This window comes from Bubalus kerabau, chromosome 10 (assembly GCF_029407905.1).
Source record: "Bubalus kerabau isolate K-KA32 ecotype Philippines breed swamp buffalo chromosome 10, PCC_UOA_SB_1v2, whole genome shotgun sequence".
NCBI classification, from domain to species: domain Eukaryota; kingdom Metazoa; phylum Chordata; class Mammalia; order Artiodactyla; family Bovidae; genus Bubalus; species Bubalus kerabau.
In genome coordinates, this window is record NC_073633.1 from 84,144,821 (window position 1) to 84,166,302 (window position 21,482).

Consider the following 21,482-nt stretch of genomic DNA (forward strand, 5'->3'; position numbering starts at 1 on the left):
TCTGAAAATATGAGTAACTCACATCTAGAAATATATTAAAATAACAATTTACTGTGTGCTAGGTAATAAGCTAAGCAGTTTATATGAATTATCTCAATCTTTTAAGAACCATGAGTAAGGAAACAGGCTAAAAAAAAATTCATTATCAAGTGGAGTTTATACTAAGTGGAAGAATTCTTGACTTGAGGAAAATTTTTAATATAATTCATTATAGTATAGTGGTTATTCTATCACTCTCATATACATTTATCTTGTTAATCTAACTCTAAAATGTCCTCTCTGATTTAAAATGTAGTTACATAAATGTATGGTTAAAAATACAAAATAGCAGCATAACTGTTAGAATAGCTTTTCTCTCATATGGTCATTATTAGTCTATTTTATAATGTATTTGCAGAAATTTTCAAGAAAGAAATGCCTCATTCATAGTCATAAATAAAAATGCTATCGTCAATCATGGTAAGATTGAAAATTCTGAGAAAAAACATTTTAAAAATGATAATTCTCTTCAGTGCTTTTCTGTCTTACAAATAGTTTTTACAATTTTAAATCCTACCCTTTAAAAAAATCTGTACAAATGTCATATTATCTGTAACCTAGGAATAATCTTTGTTTCTTAGGTACAAACTGTTTTGAAGCCAGTTCACCAGAAGGAAGGACAAGAATTAACTGCTCTGCTGAGTGCTCCACATATTCAGGTAGAAAATGGACAGAGCATTATTTTTGTGGTTTTTCCAGCATTCAGTATCACTTTGAATCAGTTTCTTGGACTAACAAAGAGCTCAAATATTATGTAGCCTATTTTGATTGTTGTTGTTGTTTCGTCACTCAATTGTGTCCAACTCTTAGCAACCCCATGGACTGCAGCACTCCAGGCTTCCCTGTCCTTCACTATCTCCCAGAGTTTTCTCAAACTCATGTCCATTGAGTCGGTGATGCTATCCAACCATCTCAGCCTCTGTCGTCCCCTTCTTCTCCTGCCTTCTGTCTTTCCCAGCAACAGGGTCTTTTCCAGTGAGTCACCTGTTTGCATCAGGTGGCCAAATATTGGAGCTTCAGCTTCAGCATCAGTCCTTCCAGTGAATATTCAGGACTGATTTCCTTTAGGGTTGACTGGTTTCATCTTGTTGCTGTCCAGGGAACTCTTAAGAGTCTTCTCTAGCACCACAGTTTGAAGGCATCATTTCTTCGGTGCTCAGCTTTTTTTTACTGTCCAGCTCTCGCATCCATACATGACTACCGGAAAACTGTAGCTTTGACGGAAAAACCATAGCTTTGATTGTTTACATCACAAAGTAATTATTGTTGGATTATATACTTTTCTACTTAAAATTAACTACATTATTTTTGAAACAACTTACTTGCAAACTTCTCTTTTTTGGTTATGTTTTTATGTAAATTTTAATTATAATCTTGGACCCTTAAAGTGATTCTGTTTTTATGAAGTTTAATAAGCATTTTAGACTTTGATAACTCATTCCAGAGTATTCCCTAGTGTAACTAACACATGTTAGTTGCCTAAAAAAGATACAGAGCTGCATCTGTACTTCAGTTGGAAAGTTTGGAAACAGATCTGAATATATAATTAATTATACCACTTTTAAATGTATAATGATCAGGATACTTTGTACATGATTAGGTAAAAATCTCTTTACAGAAATAAGTCATGTTGTTACTTTAAATGCTTTGGGTTTCTTTGAAACAGGCACTTTTACTGGCCCATGATAAGGTCGCTGAGCAGGAAATGCAGCTAGAGCCTATTACAGATGAGAAAGTTTATGAAAGCGTTGGCCAATATGGAGGAGAAACTGTAAAAATAGTTCGTATAGAAAAGGCTCGAGATATTCCATTGGTAAGTGTTCCACACCTCTGATACGAGATCCTTTCCGAGATCTGTATAATTGAAGACCCTTTACATTTCTGGTAGTTTCTCTCTTTTGAGGCTGATTTTTTGGAATTCTTTTATGTTCTTGCTCATACTCCTTATTAGGCTGAGAAGAATTTGTTCACCTTTTCTCACCCATAATTTGATGAAAAAATAGGTTTTGAAGTAATTGGACAAAGAAGGGACAAGTAATCTGCTTCATTATTCTTCTAACTTTTAAAAAAAAAAAACAAGTTAGAAATTGTGATCATTTCATTCAATGTAATTACTAACATACTTGACATGTATTTAGAAGTATGCATTGTTTAATGTTAATATTTTATAGTTCTTATATGTAAATGTTTTTTCTCTTAGTCTGTTGTTATTACCTTAATTTTGTTCCTTTTTATTTTTGGAGAAATATTCTTGAATCCTAAGGTCTTAAATTTTCTTGCATAACATGGTACATGAAATAGGGACTGTATTTTATTAAAAGGCAGTTTACGTAACAAGGTTTTATTCCCCACCAAAAAAAAAAAAATGGGGAAAGTTATGACAAATTTTTAAAATAAAGATTCAGGAGAAAAGTATTACAAACTGTCTACTTTTAAGCTTTATTCAGATTTCCATTTTTTGACTATATATTTCAGTTGTGCTTCTGATTTGTATCGTAAATATTTAATACATTTTAATGTGGATTGGATACAGCTATAGTATTTAATATTTTGATTATTAGCCAGATTAGTATTCGTCGCTTCATCATATTTTGAATTTAAAAAGATTTTCAGTTACAAGTCATGTTCACTAATTGTACCTAAATATAGTATAACCATTTGAATAGCATCTACCATATAAAGAACAAATTTGATTATAGGCTTTCACTTTATTTTTGAGCAAGTGCATTTTTATGCTGTTGTATGCTTCAAAAGTCTGATTTTAGAATTTTAACAAATAGAATGCTTCCGAAGCAGAAAATGTGGAGGAAATGATCAGCTTTCAGACTTACTGCCATGGTTACTGTATGTAAATAATTTTTTTTCTCCAGATAAATGAAGGCTAATATTGTTAACTAGAAAAGTAAGAATTTTAAAATGAAATAAAAAATGCATTTAAAAAAAAATTTGACTTGAATTTTTTTTTTTAGGGTGCTACAGTTCGTAATGAAATGGATTCTGTCATTATTAGTCGGATAGTTAAAGGGGGTGCTGCAGAAAAAAGTGGTCTGTTACATGAAGGAGATGAAGTTTTGGAAATTAATGGCATTGAAATTCGGGGAAAAGATGTCAATGAGGTTTTTGACTTGTTGGTGAGTTGACACGGGTAGAAGAATAATTGATACAGTCTCAAAAATTGTTTCCTTCAGTAGACTTCAGAATAAAATATTTTAAAAGCATTTTAAAAATAATTTAAGATATCTATATAATTTCTAGCATAATTTTCACATATAATTATTTCCATAATATTTACTGCTGCTAAGTCGCTTCAGTCATGTCCGACTCTGTGCGACCCCAGAGATGACAGCCCACCAGGCTCCCCCGTCCCTGGGATTCTCCAGGCAAGAACACTCGAGTGGGTTGCCATTTCCTTCTCCAATGCATGAAAGTGAAAAGTGAAAGTGAAGTCGCTCAGTCGTGTCTGACTCTTAGCAACCCCATGGACTGCAGCCTACCAGGCTCCTCCGTCCGTGGGATTTTCCAGGCAAGAGTACTGGAGTGGGGTGCCATTGCCTTCTCCAATAATATTTACTAGTAGCATTTTATTCTTACGGGGACACTACTAATTTTATTTATACTGTTAGGTACATTTTATTTGCCTCTGAAATCACTAATAATAACTCACTAAATCATTCAAAATATATGTATTAAGTGCCTCCTATGTGCTAGCTGCTAGGGAAACAGTAACAAAACGAAGTTCATACCCTCATGACTTTTTTGTTCATTTTCTTTATTATCTACAATTGATTGTTGTTTTTTTTTTTAACAGTATTAGATAATAACAATGGTATAGCTCTACACTGTTCACTATAATAGCCATTTGCTACATGTGCTAGTTATTTCTATTTAAATTAAGTAAAATTTAAAATTTAGTTCCTCATTCATGTGTGCATGCTAAGTTGCTTCAGTCATGTCCAACTCTTTGCAGCCCTATGGGCCATAGCCTGCCAGGCTCCTCTGTCCATGGAATTCTCCAGACAAAAATACTGGTGTGGGTTGCTGTGCCCTCCTCCAGGGATCTAACCCACATCTCTTACATCTACCTGCACTGGCAGGTGGGTTCTTAAACACACTAATGCCACCTGCGAAGCCCTCAGTAACCGCATTTCAGATGTTCCAAGAGCAGTGTGTTACTAATGGTTATCATATTACGGTGTAGATTAAGGAACATGGTATTCTGCAATTTCAGCCCACTGATCAGAATTCTGTCATCTCAGAAAGTTCTATTAGACTGCTAGTATAATCAGGAAGCAATTTAGAGTCAACTTTTGAGGACAGTTTATGATCACCACATATATACTCATCAACCACATTTATAGTCTTATTTACTTAATATCAGTTGTTACATTAGAATTTCTCCTATCTGCAGACATCTGTTGTCAGATTTAGAAAACATCCTCACATTCTTATTTTTACCCAGTCCCATTTATTGCTTTGGTAGCACAAAGTGCCATTGGTTATTGTTCTTAGATCTTGTTTTATTGACCGCTATCTCTAGATTGAGTACTGTTTCAGTACCGTTCCCTACTATGTCAGGACCATAAGTGTGATTACTGTCTAGGCTGGAGGTATCTGAACAAGGCAGGCAGTGGTGTACAATTGTCCCTTGATATCCAAGGGGGCTTGGTTCCAGGGCCCCCCATGGGTACCAAAATCCATGGACACTCACGTCTCTTACATAAAATGGCATAGTATTTGAATGTAACCTACACACATCCTCTAGTATATTTTAAATAATCTCTGGATTATGTATAATACCTAATACAATATAAATGCTATATAAATAGTTGTCTGCAGATGGCAAAAACAAGTTTTGCTTTTTAGAATTTTCTGGGATTTTTTTTCATCTGCAGTTGGTTGAATTCACAGATATGGAACCCATGAATACGGAGGGCCACTGTACTGGAAAATAATAAAGAACCTAGCAGTAAGACTATGTACAGTTAAAATATAGAATGAATGACAGAGACAAAGCATCTAGGAAGTAAGAATATTTGTATATTTGCATCACTTTTCTAATCCTAGTGACGATTACCATTTCAAATTCTACTGTACTAAAATCGATGTATGTCAGAGTAGATAAGCCAGAAGTGCTGTAATATCTTCCAGCCCTTCATTGTGGAATCGTCCTAAACTTAAACTGAATGGAAGACAGAAACCCAAGACTTAAGGGCCAAGTGGCCTTCCCCAGTGGACCAGAGGACCAAAATTGTTGCATGCCATATGCCTGGGTAGCTCTAATATAATGGAGTCCACAAAAGGGGTAATTTGTGCTTCCTGATAAAATGGGATTCATCTTTACCAGTTTCTTTTTTAAGTTTCCTTGAGGTTCCAGTATAGTCCAGCTTAGGAACTGTTGATCATAAGATCATGAAATGATTTTCATAAATACAGCTTTTTAAAATAATGTGCTTTTTCTGTTGCAGTCTGATATGCATGGTACTTTGACATTTGTTCTGATTCCCAGTCAACAGATCAAGCCTCCTCCTGCCAAGGAAACAGTGGTAAGTGATTTTTTTTTTTAATGCTCCTTATTTTATGATGGCTACTGTTTACATTTTTCTTAATTAATAAACTTTATTTTTTGAGAGTAGTTTTAAGTTCACAGCAAAATTGAGCAGAAAATATAGAGTTCCCACATAATTCCTGCCCCCACACACGCACAGCCTCCCTTGCTGTCAACATCCCACATCAGAATGGTGTATCTGTTACATTAGAGAATTTATGGTTTCATTGTTACCCAGATTCATAGTTTACTTTAGGATTCACTTTTGGTGTTCTATGAGTTTTGACAAATGTATAATTACATACATCTACCATCATAACCTACAGATAGTTTCATTGCCCTAAAAGTCCTCTATGTTCTGCTTATTCATCACTTCCTCCCCGCTTGACCCATGACAACCACACTGTCTTGACTGTCTGGTTGTAACTGTTGCTTCTTGACCTGCATATGATTTCTCAGGAGGCAGGTAAAGTGGTCTAGTATTCCCATCTCTTTAAGAATTTTCCAGTTTGTTGTGATCCACACAATCAAAGGCTTTTTCATAGTCAATGAAGCAGAAGTAGATGTTCTTCTTGAATTCTCTTGCTTTTTCTATGATTCAGTACATGTTGGCAATTTGATCTCTGGTTCCTCTGCCTTTTCTAAATCCAGCTTGAACACCTGAAAGTTCACGGTTCACATACTGTTGAAGCCTAGCTTGGAGAATTTTGAGCCTTACTTTGCTAGTGTGTGAGATGAGTGTAATTGTGCGGTAGTTTGAACATGCTTTGGAATTGCCTTTCTTTGTGGGATCTTAGCTCGCTGACCAGGAATTGAACCTGCACCTACTGTATTGGAAGGCAAAGTCTTAACCACCAGACCACCAGGAAAATCCCCTCTTCTCCCTATAGGAGACTTAATAACTTTCTAAGACTGGGAGCATGACTGAAGTCTCTTGATTTTGGGGGTCTGGGCTGGGAGGATAGAGATGTAGTTTTAGGGGGATTTAAAGACTTAGCAGAATACTAAAATCATAGTTCAGGGATACAAAGCATAGAATTATCCACTAGCCCAGTAGTATTAATAATTGAAATATTAAGGGTCCCAAATAGTTTTTTTCCTTACAATGAATATCTACTTGATCCCATTTGTGTACTAGGCACTGTGCAAATAAATGATCGTTTTACAGTAATGAACATGTTTGGGGTAAATATAGTTTGGTGTAAATGTTGAGATGGAAATCAGTGAATATAAACACTGAGAATAAAAAAAGAGGTGTGGGATTGATTATATAAGGTTGGCAGGAAAGGCCTCCAGGAGAAGGCAACGTGAAGCTGACACCTGGTAGGATGAGATGAAGCCAAGCCTGTTAACTTCCAGAAGAACTTTCAGGTATAATTTCCAAAGAACTTTGTGTTTGGAAAACCCGTGGGACTGGAGCCAAGTGAGGGAGTAGAAAGGTGGGGAGAGAATTCTAAGAGATGAGTCTAAGAGTCAAGTAAGTCTTGGCCATGGTAGGGAGTTTGGATTTCAAATACAGTAACATCTGATTTGTGTTTAGAAACAAAACTACTCTGGCTGCTGGGTAGAAATTGGATTAGTAGAGCCAATAATGGAAGCAAGGAGATTTAGGAAAGTGTTGCTGAAGCCAATATAAACTATGATGATGGCTTAAATGTCTATGATAGCAGTGGCAGTGGAGAAAATTATGCAGGCTGTGTTCTGGAAGTAGCAATGACAGGACCTTTTAATGAATGTGAAGAGTAATGGATAGGCAAGAAGCAAATATGCTTCAGCAACTGGATGAATAGTGGTGTTGCTTACTGAAGGGCAATGTGGAGGAAAAACTGGTTTGGGGAGAAAAATCGAGAGATACCTGAGAGGCATTCAGGTGTAGATACCAAATCCATAGAATTAAATACGTTGTTGAGTTGCTAAGTCATGTCTGATTCTTTTGTGACCCCATAGACTGCAGTGTGCCAGGCTCTTCTGTCCATGGGATTTCTCAGGCAAGAATACTAGAGTGGGTTGCCACTTCCTTCTCCAGGGAATCATCCTGACCCAGGGATTGAACTGGCATCTGCTGCGTTAGCAGAAGGATTGTTTACCACTGAGCCATCATTCTGTTATTCTACAGAGAGATCTAGGCTGTAGTTGTATTTATTGTGGGGAGATCAGGTCAAGGGAGCAGTCTGTTTATATATACTTCATGTATTTGCAAAAAATTCTAAAGATTTTTAAAAATGATAGGTTAAGGATTGTTCACAGCCTATGAAGATAATTGGGTTGAAAGAAAAGATTGAGAACCACTACCATCCAATATACTTTTCTCTTAGAAGTATAGAATGTATTATATAATTTTCACTTTAATTTTTTTCTCATTTGGAAGAAGATCTTAAGTTTTATAATGCAGTAAAATGTTTATAAATATATATATTTTATCAGAAGATGAAAAAATATTAATAATTTCAGTGAACAGTATGGACAGTGAACAGATGGACATCTCTTTCCAGGTTCAAACAGTTGCTTTATTAAGTTTGCTGTTGCCCTAAGGTTCATATTTTTGTCTTCCTACTACTAAACATCAATTGGATACCCACAGATACCCCAAATTTCTCCTGTTAAATATGGGAAAGAACAAGTAAAGATATTCCTTCTTGGGCTTCCCTGGTGGTCTGTCCAGTGGTGGGGAATACACCTTGCAATGCAGGGATCACCGGTTTGATCTCTGGTCAGGGAAGATCCCACAGCTGCAAGGCAGCTGAGCCCACAAGCCCTAGAGCTTGTCCTCCAGAAAAAGAGAAGCCACCACAATGAGATGCCCTCGAGCTGCAGTAACCCCCATTTGCTGCAACTAGACAAAGGCCCAGTGCAGCCATAAATAATAAATTATTTTAAAAACTATTCTTTCTTGAATGGGCGTCAGAGAGGAGGAATCTTAGAATGAAGAGGAGGAATTTAAAAACTGTTGCTTGACATTGCAAAGGCTCTTCTTGATGCTGCCCTTAGTATGTATTTATTTTTGACTTTGTTGGGTCTTTGTTGCTGCATTGGCTTTTCTCTAGTTGCGGTGTACAGGCTTCTCATTGTGGCTTCTCTTGTTGTGGAGCACGGGCTTTAGGACAAGCAGGCTTCAGTAGCTGGGGGCTCTGGGGCTCTAGAGCACAGGCTCAATAGTTGTGGTGCTTGGGCTTAGTTGCTCCAAGGTATGTGGGGTCTTCCCAGACCAGGGATCAAACCTACATTGGCAGGTGGATTCTTAACTGCTGAGCCACCAGTGAGACAAAGAGAAAAATGTTGGGCTGGAAGATAATTGTGTCTAAACAACCCTGTAATTTAAAATTTAAACAAATGATTTTGTTTGAATTAGAAACCAAACATTGTTTTGGTCAGATATACTTTACTGATGCTACTGCATGGTGAAGCCCTGGAGCTTTCCTGTAGGGGTCACAGTCTCTCCTTCATTTAAAAAGGACTCTGTTTTCCTTTGTATGGGAAAGGAAAAAAAGTAGCCACTACCCTAAGATTGCTGGACATAACTTGTAGAACTGATAAGAATTGCAGTGATGCCTGTAGGTATACTTAAGGGATAGTGCAGGTTCAGTTCCAGATCACTGAAATAAAATGAGTCATACAAAATTTTTGGTTTCCCATTGCATGTAAAAGTTATAATTACATTGTTCTGTAGTTTGTGAAGAGTACAATTGCATTGTGTCTAAACAAACAACATATATACACTCATTTAAAAATACTTTATTGCTTAAAAATGCTAACCTTCCTCTGAGCAACACAAGGTTGCCACAGACCTTCAGTTTAGGTATGTGTATGTGTGTGTGTGTGTGTATATATATATATATATATGAAAAATGCAATAAAGTGAAACAGTAAAACAAATACATGCCTATATATAGATAGAAGTCATAAAAAAGTCACATAGTATGTGTTAAGGCAATACTCAGACTTTAACTCAGTCAGTTGGTTAATTTCTCTGATGTGAAATAAACTTTGCTCTCAGTTTTAGAGTACATTTTAAACAGCACTAAATAAACTTGTCACATAAACAAAGTATGTCCTCTCTTCTCCTCTTCCAGTCAACACAACAAGGGGCCTCATTCCAAACCAAAAAAATCTGAATGGTCAAGGGGTGAGACCTAAGCAAGAGTAGAGAGAAAAACATCTCTGGGTGATTTTGTCTGCCTCTGGCAAAGGTCATAGACTTAGATATAGCATCTTCACTGGCCTATTTAGTTTCCCTCAGGATGGTAATTCCCTAAGATTTTAGGGTATATCTTAAATGACATGTATGTAGCAATTATCCAAGGAACCTAATTAAAATACAGAATCTGAAAGCTTAAGATGTGGTATAAGAAGTCAGTATTTTAATAAACATCCTAGTAAGTGTTCTGAGCAAAACACTTTGAAAACAGCATGCTGGGTATTGATTTCAGAAAGTGATTTGATAAAATCATCCATCAGGCTGACAAGAAGTCTGATTTCATAGATCTCTGAAAAGCTTGATAATAAAATGAACTCTCCACCACAATAATGATGCCTATAGTTTCATATTTAGATTTCCAAGATTGTTTAGCTAAAAAGCAACAATTTAAACAGATGTGGAAGCATTATTGATTAATAGGAATAGTACAAGCAGAGATTTTATCATCCTATATATTATATGCTTCTCATGCCAAGATTATAAAATTGTATGTATAATCTTTTTACCCAGTCTCTCAGCTATATTTTGACTTACTTCTACCCTGTATAACGCTAAAATTCAATTTTATCAGATTTCATATAATCTGCAGATTTTGGAAATGCCACATGCCACTTGACCAGGTTGGATAAAAATTACAGATAGAGGAATTAAGGAGAATATTGATTCCTTTATACCTTTTAAGAAGTAAGAATACTTTGTTATAACTTACAGAAGTATATTGGAGAAAATACTGTAGGAAATAATTGAGCTTTTAATAAGGTTCATGTGAATTCTTACCTATTTTTAGTTCTGAGAGCATAGCAGGTTTTAGATATGCAAAGCACAGTTAGCAAAAATTTTAGTTTGTAGCACTAACAATATTTCAGTGCCTACATACAGAACGTGATAGGAATTGGTTATAAACTTGATTTAGATAATTTTAGCAGTTTGGGGTTGATTATATATGAACCTAGACGTCCTGTAGAATAGACTGAGCGATCAAGGCACAGTCACACTGACAGTGTGGTCAAGAAGAGATGATGGCAGCAGGGAAGCTGACACTCACCTGCTTAGATGACAGACGTGGAGAGGTTTACAGTTTACCTTTCCTGGTAATCGTGGTTTAGAAATTACGTACCTTACTGCAGTCATTGTTTTCACAAGTCAGGAATGGAGAGGGAGGGACTCTCTTACATTCCTTCTGCTTCTGTCAAACTTTTAAGGCCTCTTGGCATCTCAGCTTGTTAGCAGTAACAGGGCAGTGTTTTGCCTTCTCTTGTACATGTTTGCAATCAACAGGACTGTCTTAATTGAAGAAAACAGATGAGTCTGAAAAAAATTCTGCCCTCAAATACAATTACTAAACTAACCTTGATCTGTTTTCCACTCGTAATATCTTTGTGCTGATGAAAAATTTTAACACTCACATTTATGCTAAACATTGTGTTGCCATTTCATTATTGTCCTTACTTTTACCCTTTTTATTGTTTAGATCCACGTAAAGGCTCATTTTGACTACGACCCATCAGATGACCCTTATGTTCCATGTCGAGAGTTAGGTCTGTCTTTTCAAAAAGGGGATATACTTCATGTAATCAGTCAAGAAGATCCAAATTGGTGGCAAGCCTACAGGGAAGGAGATGAAGATAATCAGCCTCTAGCTGGTCTCGTTCCAGGTAAACGACAGTATGGTAGAAAGTACAAAGTTTAAAAACACATTTAAAATACAAATCTTCAAAGGGAAAAACTCACATTTTTATGCCTTTTTTTTTTTTTTTTTTTTTTAAATTTTATTTTATTTTTAAACTTTACATAACTGTAACACATGTATACCTGTGGCGGATTCATTTTGATATTTTTATGCCTTTAAAAAAAAGATGTAGTTACTTTTTCATTTTGTTGGGTTTTTATGTTGTATCTGTAATATAAGTATCTTGGGTGTAAGTCTGACCAGTTTGTTGGGCTTTAGAATGGGATTATCGTATAATCTCATCAACCACCCCCATTTATCCTACTGTTCACTGTAGGTGCATTGAAATCAACCCTGTTTTCAAGGCAACAAAAATAGTATTGAACAATAAAAACATCAAGGCAACAAAACTTATACTGTAGCAGGAGATTATCATCAACTGGGGCATCGTACTTGATATCTAGATAGGAATTTGTTAAAGATGTGCGACTTTATTCAGAATCAAAAGAGTAAGACTGCTGAATTTATCTCTTCTAAGATATCTTAGGGTAGAAATAAGATGCATCTATCTTTTGATTGAAGAAAACTCTCTAATTTAGACTATACTAAAATAAAACTAGCTCATATTGGACATTAAGATTATTATAGAAACACATTTCTTCTAAAGTGTGAAGATGATACGTAATGGAATGAGATATGTAGATGTAACTTTTCCTACAGATTGTTTCTACAGTACTCAGGAGGGTATGACAGAATGAGGGAAATAGAACCAAGGGAAGTATAATAAGATATTTAATATGTAAAATATTAAAATTATTTTGTTATTTTCTCTAGATCTGTTATAGTCACATACTTTTAAAAAATTTTAATGCTCTTAAAAATTTCCATATAGCCATAGTTACTTGTTTTATCTAGAAACACAATCAGTCTGTACAGTTGCTGGAGATAACCTGATTTTTCCTTAATGCTTTTTATGTGTCTCAAACTCAATATTAACCTTTTTTGCTTGTGGTCTTACAAAATGCACTAAGTTCAACAGATTATTCCAACATAGATGGAATTTGCTTATTGATTTTTTTTTTAAGACTCTCTGGCCTGAATTGGAAAGAATTAGATATAAAAATTAAGTATAAAAGTAGAACTCTAATTCAGAATTTTCTAACTAAAACCACTTTTATCCTTCAGAAAAAATATACTTGATTCTAAGGTAAATCTCTGAAAATAAGATGAAAATCAGAAACCTTGAAAGTGAAATCATAATCCTAAGAGGAAAAACATAATAGGTTTTTCATTTATTTCTATCATGGGTAGCTTACTGTAGAAATGAAAAATCTTTAAAACATATACATACATACAAAGAAAGAGAGGAATTGAACACAGTAAATGTAAGAGAATATATTGAATGGTGTCTTTGAATCAAAAACTGATGAGTTTTATGTAATTTTGGAAAGATAACTCTTAATTTGTTTGATTTGCAATAATTCAAATCATCAGAACCATTGTAAGATCCAGCACAGTACTTTCCACATCAGTTCAGTTCAGTTAAGTCGCTCAGTCGTGTCCGACTCTTCGCGACCCCATGAATCGCAGCACGCCAGGCCTCCCTGTCCATCACCAACTCTTGGAGTTTACTCAAACTCATGTGCATCGAGTTCGTGATGCCATTCAGCCATCTCATCCTCTGTCGTCCTCTTCTCCTCCTGCCCCCAATCCCTCCCAGCATCAGGGTCTTTTCCAATGAGTCAGCTCTTTGCATGAGGTGGCCAAAGTTTTGGCGTTTCAGCTTTAGCATCAGTCCTTCCAATGAACACCCAGGACTGATCTCCTTTAGAATGGACTGATTGGATCTCTTTGCAGTCCAAGGGACTCTCAAGAGTCTTCTCCAACACCACAGTTCAAAAACATCAATTCTTCGGCGCTCAGATTTCTTCACAGTCCAACTCTCACATCCAGACATGACCACTGGAAAAACCATAGCCTTGACTAGACAGACCTTTGTTGGCAAAGTAATGTCTCTGCTTTTGAATATGCTATCTAGGTTGGTCATAACTTTCCTTCCAAGGAGTAAGCGTCTTTTAATTTCATGGCTGCAGTCACCATCTGCAGTGATTTTGGAGCCCCCAAAAATAAAGTCTGACACTGTTTCCTCATCTATTTCCCATGAAGTGATGGGACCAGATGCCATGATCTTAGTTTTCTGAATGTTGAGCTTTAAGCCAACTTTTTCACTCTCCTCTTTCACTTTCATCAAGAGGCTTTTTAGTTGCTCTTCACACTCTGCTATAAGAGTGGTGTCATCTGCATATTGAGGTTATTGATATTTCTCCCAGCAATCTTGATTCCAGCTTGTGTTTCTTCCAGCCCAGCGTTTCTCATGATGTACTCGGCATAGAAGTTAAATAAGCCGGGTGACAATATACAGCCTTGACATACTCCTTTTCCTATTTGGAACCAGTCTGTTGTTCCATGTCCAGTTCTAACTGTTGCTTCCGGACCTGCATATAGGTTTCTCAAGAGGCAGGTTAGGTGGTCTGGTATTCCCATCTCTTTCAGAATTTTACACAGTTTCTTGAGATCCACACAGTCAAAGGCTTTGGCATAGTCAAGAAAGCAGAAATAGATGTTTTTCTGGAACTCTCTTGCTTTTTTGATGACCCAGCAGATGTTGGCAATTTGATCTCTGGTTCCTCTGCCTTTTCTAAAACCAGCTTGAACATCTGGAAGTTCACGGTTCACATATTGCTGAAGCCTGGCTTGGAGAATTTTGAGCATTACTTTACCAGTGTGTGAGACGAGTGCAATTGTGCGGTAGTTTGAACATTCTTTGGCATTGCTTTTCTTTGGGATTCGAATGAAAACTGCCCTTTTCCAGTCCTATGGCCACTGCTGAGTTTTCCAAATTTGCTGGCATATTGAGTGCAGCACTTGCACAGTGTCATCTTTCAGGATTTGAAATAGCTCAACTGGGATTCCATCACTTCCATTAGCTTTGTTTGTAGTGATGCTTTCTAAGGCCCACTTGACTTCACATTCCAGGATGTCTGGCTCGAGGTGAGTGATCACACCATCATGCTTATCTGGGTCATGAAGATCTTTTTTGTACAGTTCTGTGTATTCTTGCCACCTCTTCTTAATATCTTCTGCTTCTGTTAGGTCCCTACCATTTGTGTCCTTTATTGAGCCCATCTTTGCATGAAATGTTCCCTTGGTATCTCTAATTTTCATGAAGAGATCTCTAGTCTTTCCCATTCTATTGTTCTCCTCTATTTCTTTGCATTGATCTCTGAGGAATGCTTTCTTAGATGCTAAATGGAAAGCTTTGTAAATAACTGTTAAAACTTCTAGCCTTTGTTTATTATTTATCTTTTTAAATACATGATATATAGTCTAGTAATACATATCCTAGGATTGAGTGAGAGCCAGGTTGGAACTTAACACCTTAAACATTTTGGAGTTTATAATCATAGTTGACATTCTCTCATGTAGTGGCAGGAGGATTCAGAAGGGATTGTAAATGAACAGTTACTTCTGGTGTCGTCCCTTAATTAAAGAAAAAAAGATTGATCTATTCTTTTGTCTAACTATTTCACTCTTTTTCTTCTCTTTTGTTTAGGGAAAAGCTTTCAGCAGCAAAGGGAAGCCATGAAGCAAACCATAGAAGAAGATAAGGAACCAGAAAAATCAGGTTGGACCCTTATATTTGACATTAATGAGAGGTTTCTTTGGTTTCCATCTGGAGTCAGGTTTAAATTTGTATTTCAGAACTGTCAGGGAAGATGTATTCATGGCAAGATGGATGTGAGAAGCAAAGCTGCTTATCTTAGGACTGTTAAGAAAGGACAGGATTTAAGTATGAAAGATTATCTGTCTATAATGTGAGATTAATGGAAAACTTTAACTTATTTCCCTGAAAAATAGTTATTCTGTGAACAGTATAATACATGTCTGTAAATTTAAATTTAAAACTAGAGTTCTTCAATTTGAAATACGTAGCTTTATTCAGGGAAACTAATACCCCATTTATACTTATGTTTCTAACTGTCAACAGGAAAACTATGGTGTGCAAAGAAGAATAAAAAGAAGAGGAAAAAGGTTTTATATAATGCCAATAAAAATGATGGTAAGTTCCACTCTCAGATATAGCCACATTTATATCCAAAAGAGGTCCATGTCTAACATTTGAATGAAATTAAATGATATTTTTAGGGAGTTTTATTTATGGTCCTGGCCTCTTAATGTAACATATGTGTGTATTTAATAAAGTCATTTAGCAGAAATTATTTTCTTGTAGAAAACTGTGAGTAATGCAGAATTTTGAAATATGAGAAAAAGTAGTTTAAAAATTAAAAGTATGATGTGGCTGTATACTGTTGTTTTGATAGTTTTCTCTTAAAATTTTTTCCTATGTAAACTCTTCATTTGCAAAGTTAATACTTGTTCCTAACAAATTCTAACAATATAGGTATATTTTAAGTGAAAAAGGAACATTTTTCCTATCGTAACTCATCTCACCTAGGCAACCCATCCCATAGTCTGCTGGCTGAGTCAGGCACACAGGAGAGTATTTTGTTTTTATTTATTGTTAGTGTTAAAAGTTTTTCAAGTTTTAGCTTCTTTTAAAATCAAAAGTTCTGATAACACTGGGCTTATATTCCTGTGTGTCAGCAGCCTGCTGAACCTGAATGATGGCTGTTGCCTTTTTAGTGGACCCCTATCTAGTTCAGCAGTCTCCACCACATCCAATTTTTTATAAACCCAACTTGATACATTGCTTTCATTACCTTCTTGATTGGTCTTTATGGGCTTTAGAATTTGCTACCCCTTCTTTAATTCACATTAGAAACAAGCCAAATAATAAAGCAAAGGAACTCTGTAACTTCCTACACAGTTTATAAGGCTTATTTTTATTCTCTCAATACCTTAAAAATTTTTGGCAGCATAAATGAAACTAATGAAAACGTTATCAGATCAGATTAGTCACTCACTCGTGTCCAACTCTTTGCGACCCCATGAATCGCAGCATGCCAGGCCTCCCTGTCCATCACCAGCTCCCAGAGTTCACTGAGACTCATGTCCATCAAGTCAGGGATGCCATCCAGCCATCTCATCCTCTGTCGTCCCCTTCTCCTCTTGCCCCCAGTCCCTCCCAGCATCAGAGTCTTTTCCAGTGAGTCAACTCTTTGCATGAGGTGGCCAAAGTACTGGAGTTTCAGCTTTAGCATCATTCCTTCCAAAGAAATCCCAGGGCTGATCTCCTTCAGAATGGACTGGTTGGATCTCCTTGTAGTCCAAGGGACTTGCAAGAGTCTTCTCCAACACCACAGTTCAAAAGCATCAATTCTTCGACGCTCAGATTTCTTCACAGTCCAACCCTCAGATCCATACATGACCACTGGAAAAACCATAGCCTTGACTAGACGGACCTTTGTTGGCAAAGTAATGTCTCTGCTTTTGAATATGCTATCTAGGTTGATCATAACTTTCCTTCCAAGGAGTAAGCGTCTTGTAATTTCTTGGCTGCAGTCACCATCTGTAGTGATTATTGAAAATTTTGATACAAACTAAACCTGAGATTCTACCTACTATAATAAATTTTTTTTTCAAATTAAACATCCTTAATGCTAATTGATAGATTATATAACTAAGAATATTTATTGGATTTATAGTTCTTTTCTCTATACTTCAGTAAGTGATTAATATCTCTGTTTCTTTATCCTTTGAAACACACTGGAGTTAACTGGTTCAGCTCTAAAAGCTATTTTACTGTAGGAAATTTGCAAATCTAAGTCTGTGAATCAAAATATTTCCACAGTCTGATTGTACATGTTAGCAGAAGGAACTTAGTTTTTCAGAGGGAAAAGCGTTTTGAGAAGGAAATGCTTCACATTTACATTTCTGCTCTTAATTTGTTATTATAATTAATGTTTTTATTAATGATAATTATCATTTATAATGACTGTTCCATTCAAGGGGAAATAGCTTTCATCCATTTAGTTCTCAAAATAAATTCCTTGAGGTTACAGATTAGTAAGTTCAAATTCAGATATGAAAGTCACCTAAGTTCTTACAGCTAATACAGGAGAAGGCAATGGCACCCCACTCCAGTACTCTTGCCTGGAGAATCCCATGGGCGGAGGAGCCTGGTAGGCTGCAGTCCATGGGGTTGCAAAGAGTTGGACACAACTGAGCGACTTCACTGTCACTTTTCACTTTCATGCATTGGAGAAGGAAGTGGCAACCCACTCGAGTGTTCTTGCCTGGAGAATCCCAGGGACGGGGGAGCCTGGTGGGCTGCCTCCTATGGGGTCGCACAGAGTCGGACACGACTGAAGTGACTTAGCAGCAGCAGCTAATACATGGTTGAGTTGTAAACAAGTAAATTTAAACAGGTAAAGTTTGAGTTCCTGCTCTGTGTTGATCACTGACAAGCTTAAGATGGTCCCCTCTCCCTGGGAACTTACAGCTGACAGTCTGACTACACATCTAATGCTCTTACCTAGTCAGGTGAAGTAATGAGAGAGAGAAGATGACAGGTCACTAGTTGTCTGCCTTTGTTCTTACCACATGACAACTCTTGATTTCATCTGGATTACAGCTTTAGGAATGTTAGTATACCAGTTATAATTTATACCTCTTCTTGAATCATGATCACAGATTAGTATTAGTATTACAGAATAAGGTAAACATAAACGTAGGAAGTTGGATAGCATATGTTGGTATGCTGTGTTTTCAAGTTATATAATCAAAGAAAAGTATTCCAGCGTTCTCTGTTAACACTAGGCGCAGCACTGTTTGTAAATGTTTATCTGTGCCAGGTATTGTTTTCAGCATACACATTTTCTGCTCCTTAAACTAACCCTCAAATTAAAGTATTGGTATCCCCCGTTTTATAAAAATGACAGCTATTATTCTCATTAGTTTATACCTTAGTGCCTCACTCTGTCAAAATATTGTCTGCAAACTAGCTATTTTATATGAACCAGTACAGTTATATTGCAGTAAACATTCAAACAGTGTGAAACAAGAAAAGCAGTAATCATTTCTAGAAGGAGTAATATACTATTTATTTTCATAATATCCTGCCAAGGATATAATGACATGAGAAAATACTTATGACGTAATGCTACCCAGTTATTACTTTCTTGATCTCAAAAGTTGTGTTTTTAACCATGATAACTTGTGCTGTTTTCCAATTTTTTGGAAGAATTATGAGTATATATAAATATACCTTTATATATTTATATAAATATGTTTATATATAAATATATCTTTATTATACATCAGTAATTCTGTCTGAAGGGCTTAATTTTTCCTTTTTTCAAAGATTATGACAATGAAGAGATCTTAACTTATGAGGAAATGTCACTTTATCATCAGCCAGCAAATAGGAAAAGACCTATCATTTTGATTGGTCCACAAAACTGTGGCCAGAATGAATTGCGTCAGAGGCTCATGAACAAAGAGAAAGACCGCTTTGCATCTGCAGTTCCCCGTAAGTTTGGATGCATTCCGTTTTCCTGTGCATTTCAGCGTACCTCTGCAGAACCTAACTGTGTAGGGAAAGTTTTCACCCATTTCCTCCAACAGTGATGTCCAAGAAATAGGAACTTTGTTTTTACCATATCTTTTGAGAATTTTCTACTAAAGATAGTCATTCTTGAGTACCATTTTTCTGAGAGTATGGTACTAATTACTTTCTATAAATGAATTTCAATTTTGGCTTCTTATAGTCCACTGTTCAGTATGGAATCAGCTCCTGGTTTTTTTAACTGATGCAGAAGACAGAACTTTAGACCTAATCTCTGAGCATAGACTTTCTGTTTAAACATTGTATAGTACCTGATCTTATGGAAGAATTGAGTGATAATGTTTTAAATTAAATGCAAAATGAAGTAATTTAGAGTGTGAGTATAAAACATACTAAATGTAACTGTTACTAAGATACTAACACCACAGTTTTATTTCTCAATCTAGAAATAAAACCAGTCAATGTTAAAACACGGGGGTCTAACATTTCCTTAATTCATTATTTTTTAATTTGTATTACAAAGTAAAAAATTTTTTCTGACTAGCAGAATTATTCCTCACCCTTGCCCTGATCTGTGCTTAGTAATTTTGCCTGATTTTGTTTGCCTAGATACAACTCGGAATCGGCGAGACCATGAAGTAGCTGGTAGAGATTACCACTTTGTTTCACGGCAGGCGTTTGAGGCAGACATAGCAGCTGGAAAGTTCATTGAGCATGGTGAATTTGAGAAAAATTTGTATGGAACCAGTATAGATTCTGTACGCCAAGTGATCAACTCGGGCAAAATATGTCTTTTAAGTCTTCGTACACAGGTAGAACTCTTGGTTTAGAGTGTTGAACTTGTATTTTGGTCCAAGAATCACAGGACCTAATTAACTTCTCATACAGATTTTTCACAGTGATTCTCTACATGAACTCAGGTTGCTAAATCACTTTCAATTTCCTCAGAGTGGAAAATACATATATTACATACTTGCCTATATATAAATGTACGTATCTTTGGAAACTTAAAATACAGTAACTATTGTGCTTGTAGTACTTTAGTATTTTAAAGGTTATAAAAGAATTTTCCTTTCCTATATGAGAAAAATAAGAATAGTGAGGCGGGCTGCTCGCTTCATTTCGGGGGCGTCCTTGTCCTTCCACGCCCGGCAGTTCCTGCCTCCGCCTTTCTCAGTCTTCTCGGTCCTACACGGTCCCGAGCGGACGGGCAGGCTGGCTAAATTTTTAAAAAAAAATAAAAAATAAAAAAAGAATAGTGAGAGGTCATTTTTATGGTTTTAAATGCCATCGTTCAAGTATTAGTACTGTAATGAGTGGTTGGTTGTAGCTAATGAAACAGCCATTGCTTTCCATTATCTGTCATACAAAGCAAAACCTTCAAAAATTACTAACAGTTGCTTTTTAGATTTCTGTTAAAAATAATTTTAGAAATTTTGTATTTTTAAGATCATGTTTTTGTGGGGTTTTTTCTTGATCGTACAGCTTTAGCATAAAACTTTCCTTAATGTGGTGGAATCTACTTTGTGTGTCAACTCAGGAGATATAGGCAATGGTTATTAAAGAGATGTGTATGAGAAAAATTGACTCAAAGATGGCTTTCCTGAAATAGTAATTAGGTTTTCTTTATTTTAGTCTTTGCTATTCAGTTATAAACATTAGATTTAAGAAAAGCATCCATGGTTTTATTTTTACTAAATTCCTTAAGAATTCTTTATTTTGGCTAACAGAATTACCAAAGAACTTAAGAGTAGTTAAGCATATTGTCTTAATTACTGTTTTTAGATAGAAAAGGACATGTCCGTATAATCCCCATTTTTGTGGAATGCTTCACTTTAGGGACGCAAAGGCAAGGTGAAAAACCAAAATCTTGTAATTCAGACAATCTGCTTTTTTTTTTCTTGGATGTATTTTTCCAGGATTTTTTTTTTTTTTTGCATGTGTGTGTAAAGTTTTTCTCTGATTCCTTTTGCATTTAGATTGTGGCATATGGTTAAGGTGACTGCTCATTTGTAATTCCTTCAAAATGGATTTTTAATAATCTGTCTATCATTATTTTATCATCATGTTAAGTCTTCATTTCAGTTTTGGTACACAATATATTCTTATGTTGAATGGTAGGATCTTTTCTTTCTGTTGTTTTTTGTTTTTCTTTGATTTTTTAAATTATGAAAGAATAACATATCTATAGACTTGGAAAATACATGACAAAATTACATATAGTTCTATATATTACAATTATTTTTTTAAATAGATAAATCAAGGTTTTTAGTTGGAGTTTCAATATCAAACTCTCAGATCTGTCTTTGCTTTACAGTCCTTGAAGACTCTACGGAACTCAGACTTGAAACCATATATTATATTCATTGCACCCCCTTCACAAGAAAGACTTCGGGCATTATTGGCCAAAGAGGGCAAGAATCCAAAGGTACAGTTATTATACTGTTAGACTATTCCATTAAAAGTAAACATGAAAACCCATGGCTTAATATGTCACAGTGCTTAA

General features: G+C 35.8%; 1 protein-coding gene across 7 annotated transcripts in view; it reads left to right on the top strand.

Annotated features, from left to right (window-relative positions):
• Positions 1-21,482, top strand: part of PALS1 (protein associated with LIN7 1, MAGUK p55 family member) — a 79,398-nt gene that overhangs the window by 51,121 nt on the left and 6,795 nt on the right. For all 7 annotated transcript variants that reach the window (XM_055538388.1, XM_055538390.1, XM_055538386.1 and 4 more), the window contains 10 exons: positions 621-698; positions 1,706-1,852; positions 3,009-3,170; positions 5,505-5,582; positions 11,251-11,434; positions 15,062-15,133; positions 15,497-15,568; positions 18,773-18,940; positions 19,586-19,788; positions 21,294-21,404. In XM_055538388.1, coding sequence (XP_055394363.1) covers positions 621-698; positions 1,706-1,852; positions 3,009-3,170; positions 5,505-5,582; positions 11,251-11,434; positions 15,062-15,133; positions 15,497-15,568; positions 18,773-18,940; positions 19,586-19,788; positions 21,294-21,404 — 1,275 coding nt within the window. The remainder of the gene's footprint in view (positions 1-620; positions 699-1,705; positions 1,853-3,008; positions 3,171-5,504; positions 5,583-11,250; positions 11,435-15,061; positions 15,134-15,496; positions 15,569-18,772; positions 18,941-19,585; positions 19,789-21,293; positions 21,405-21,482) is intronic.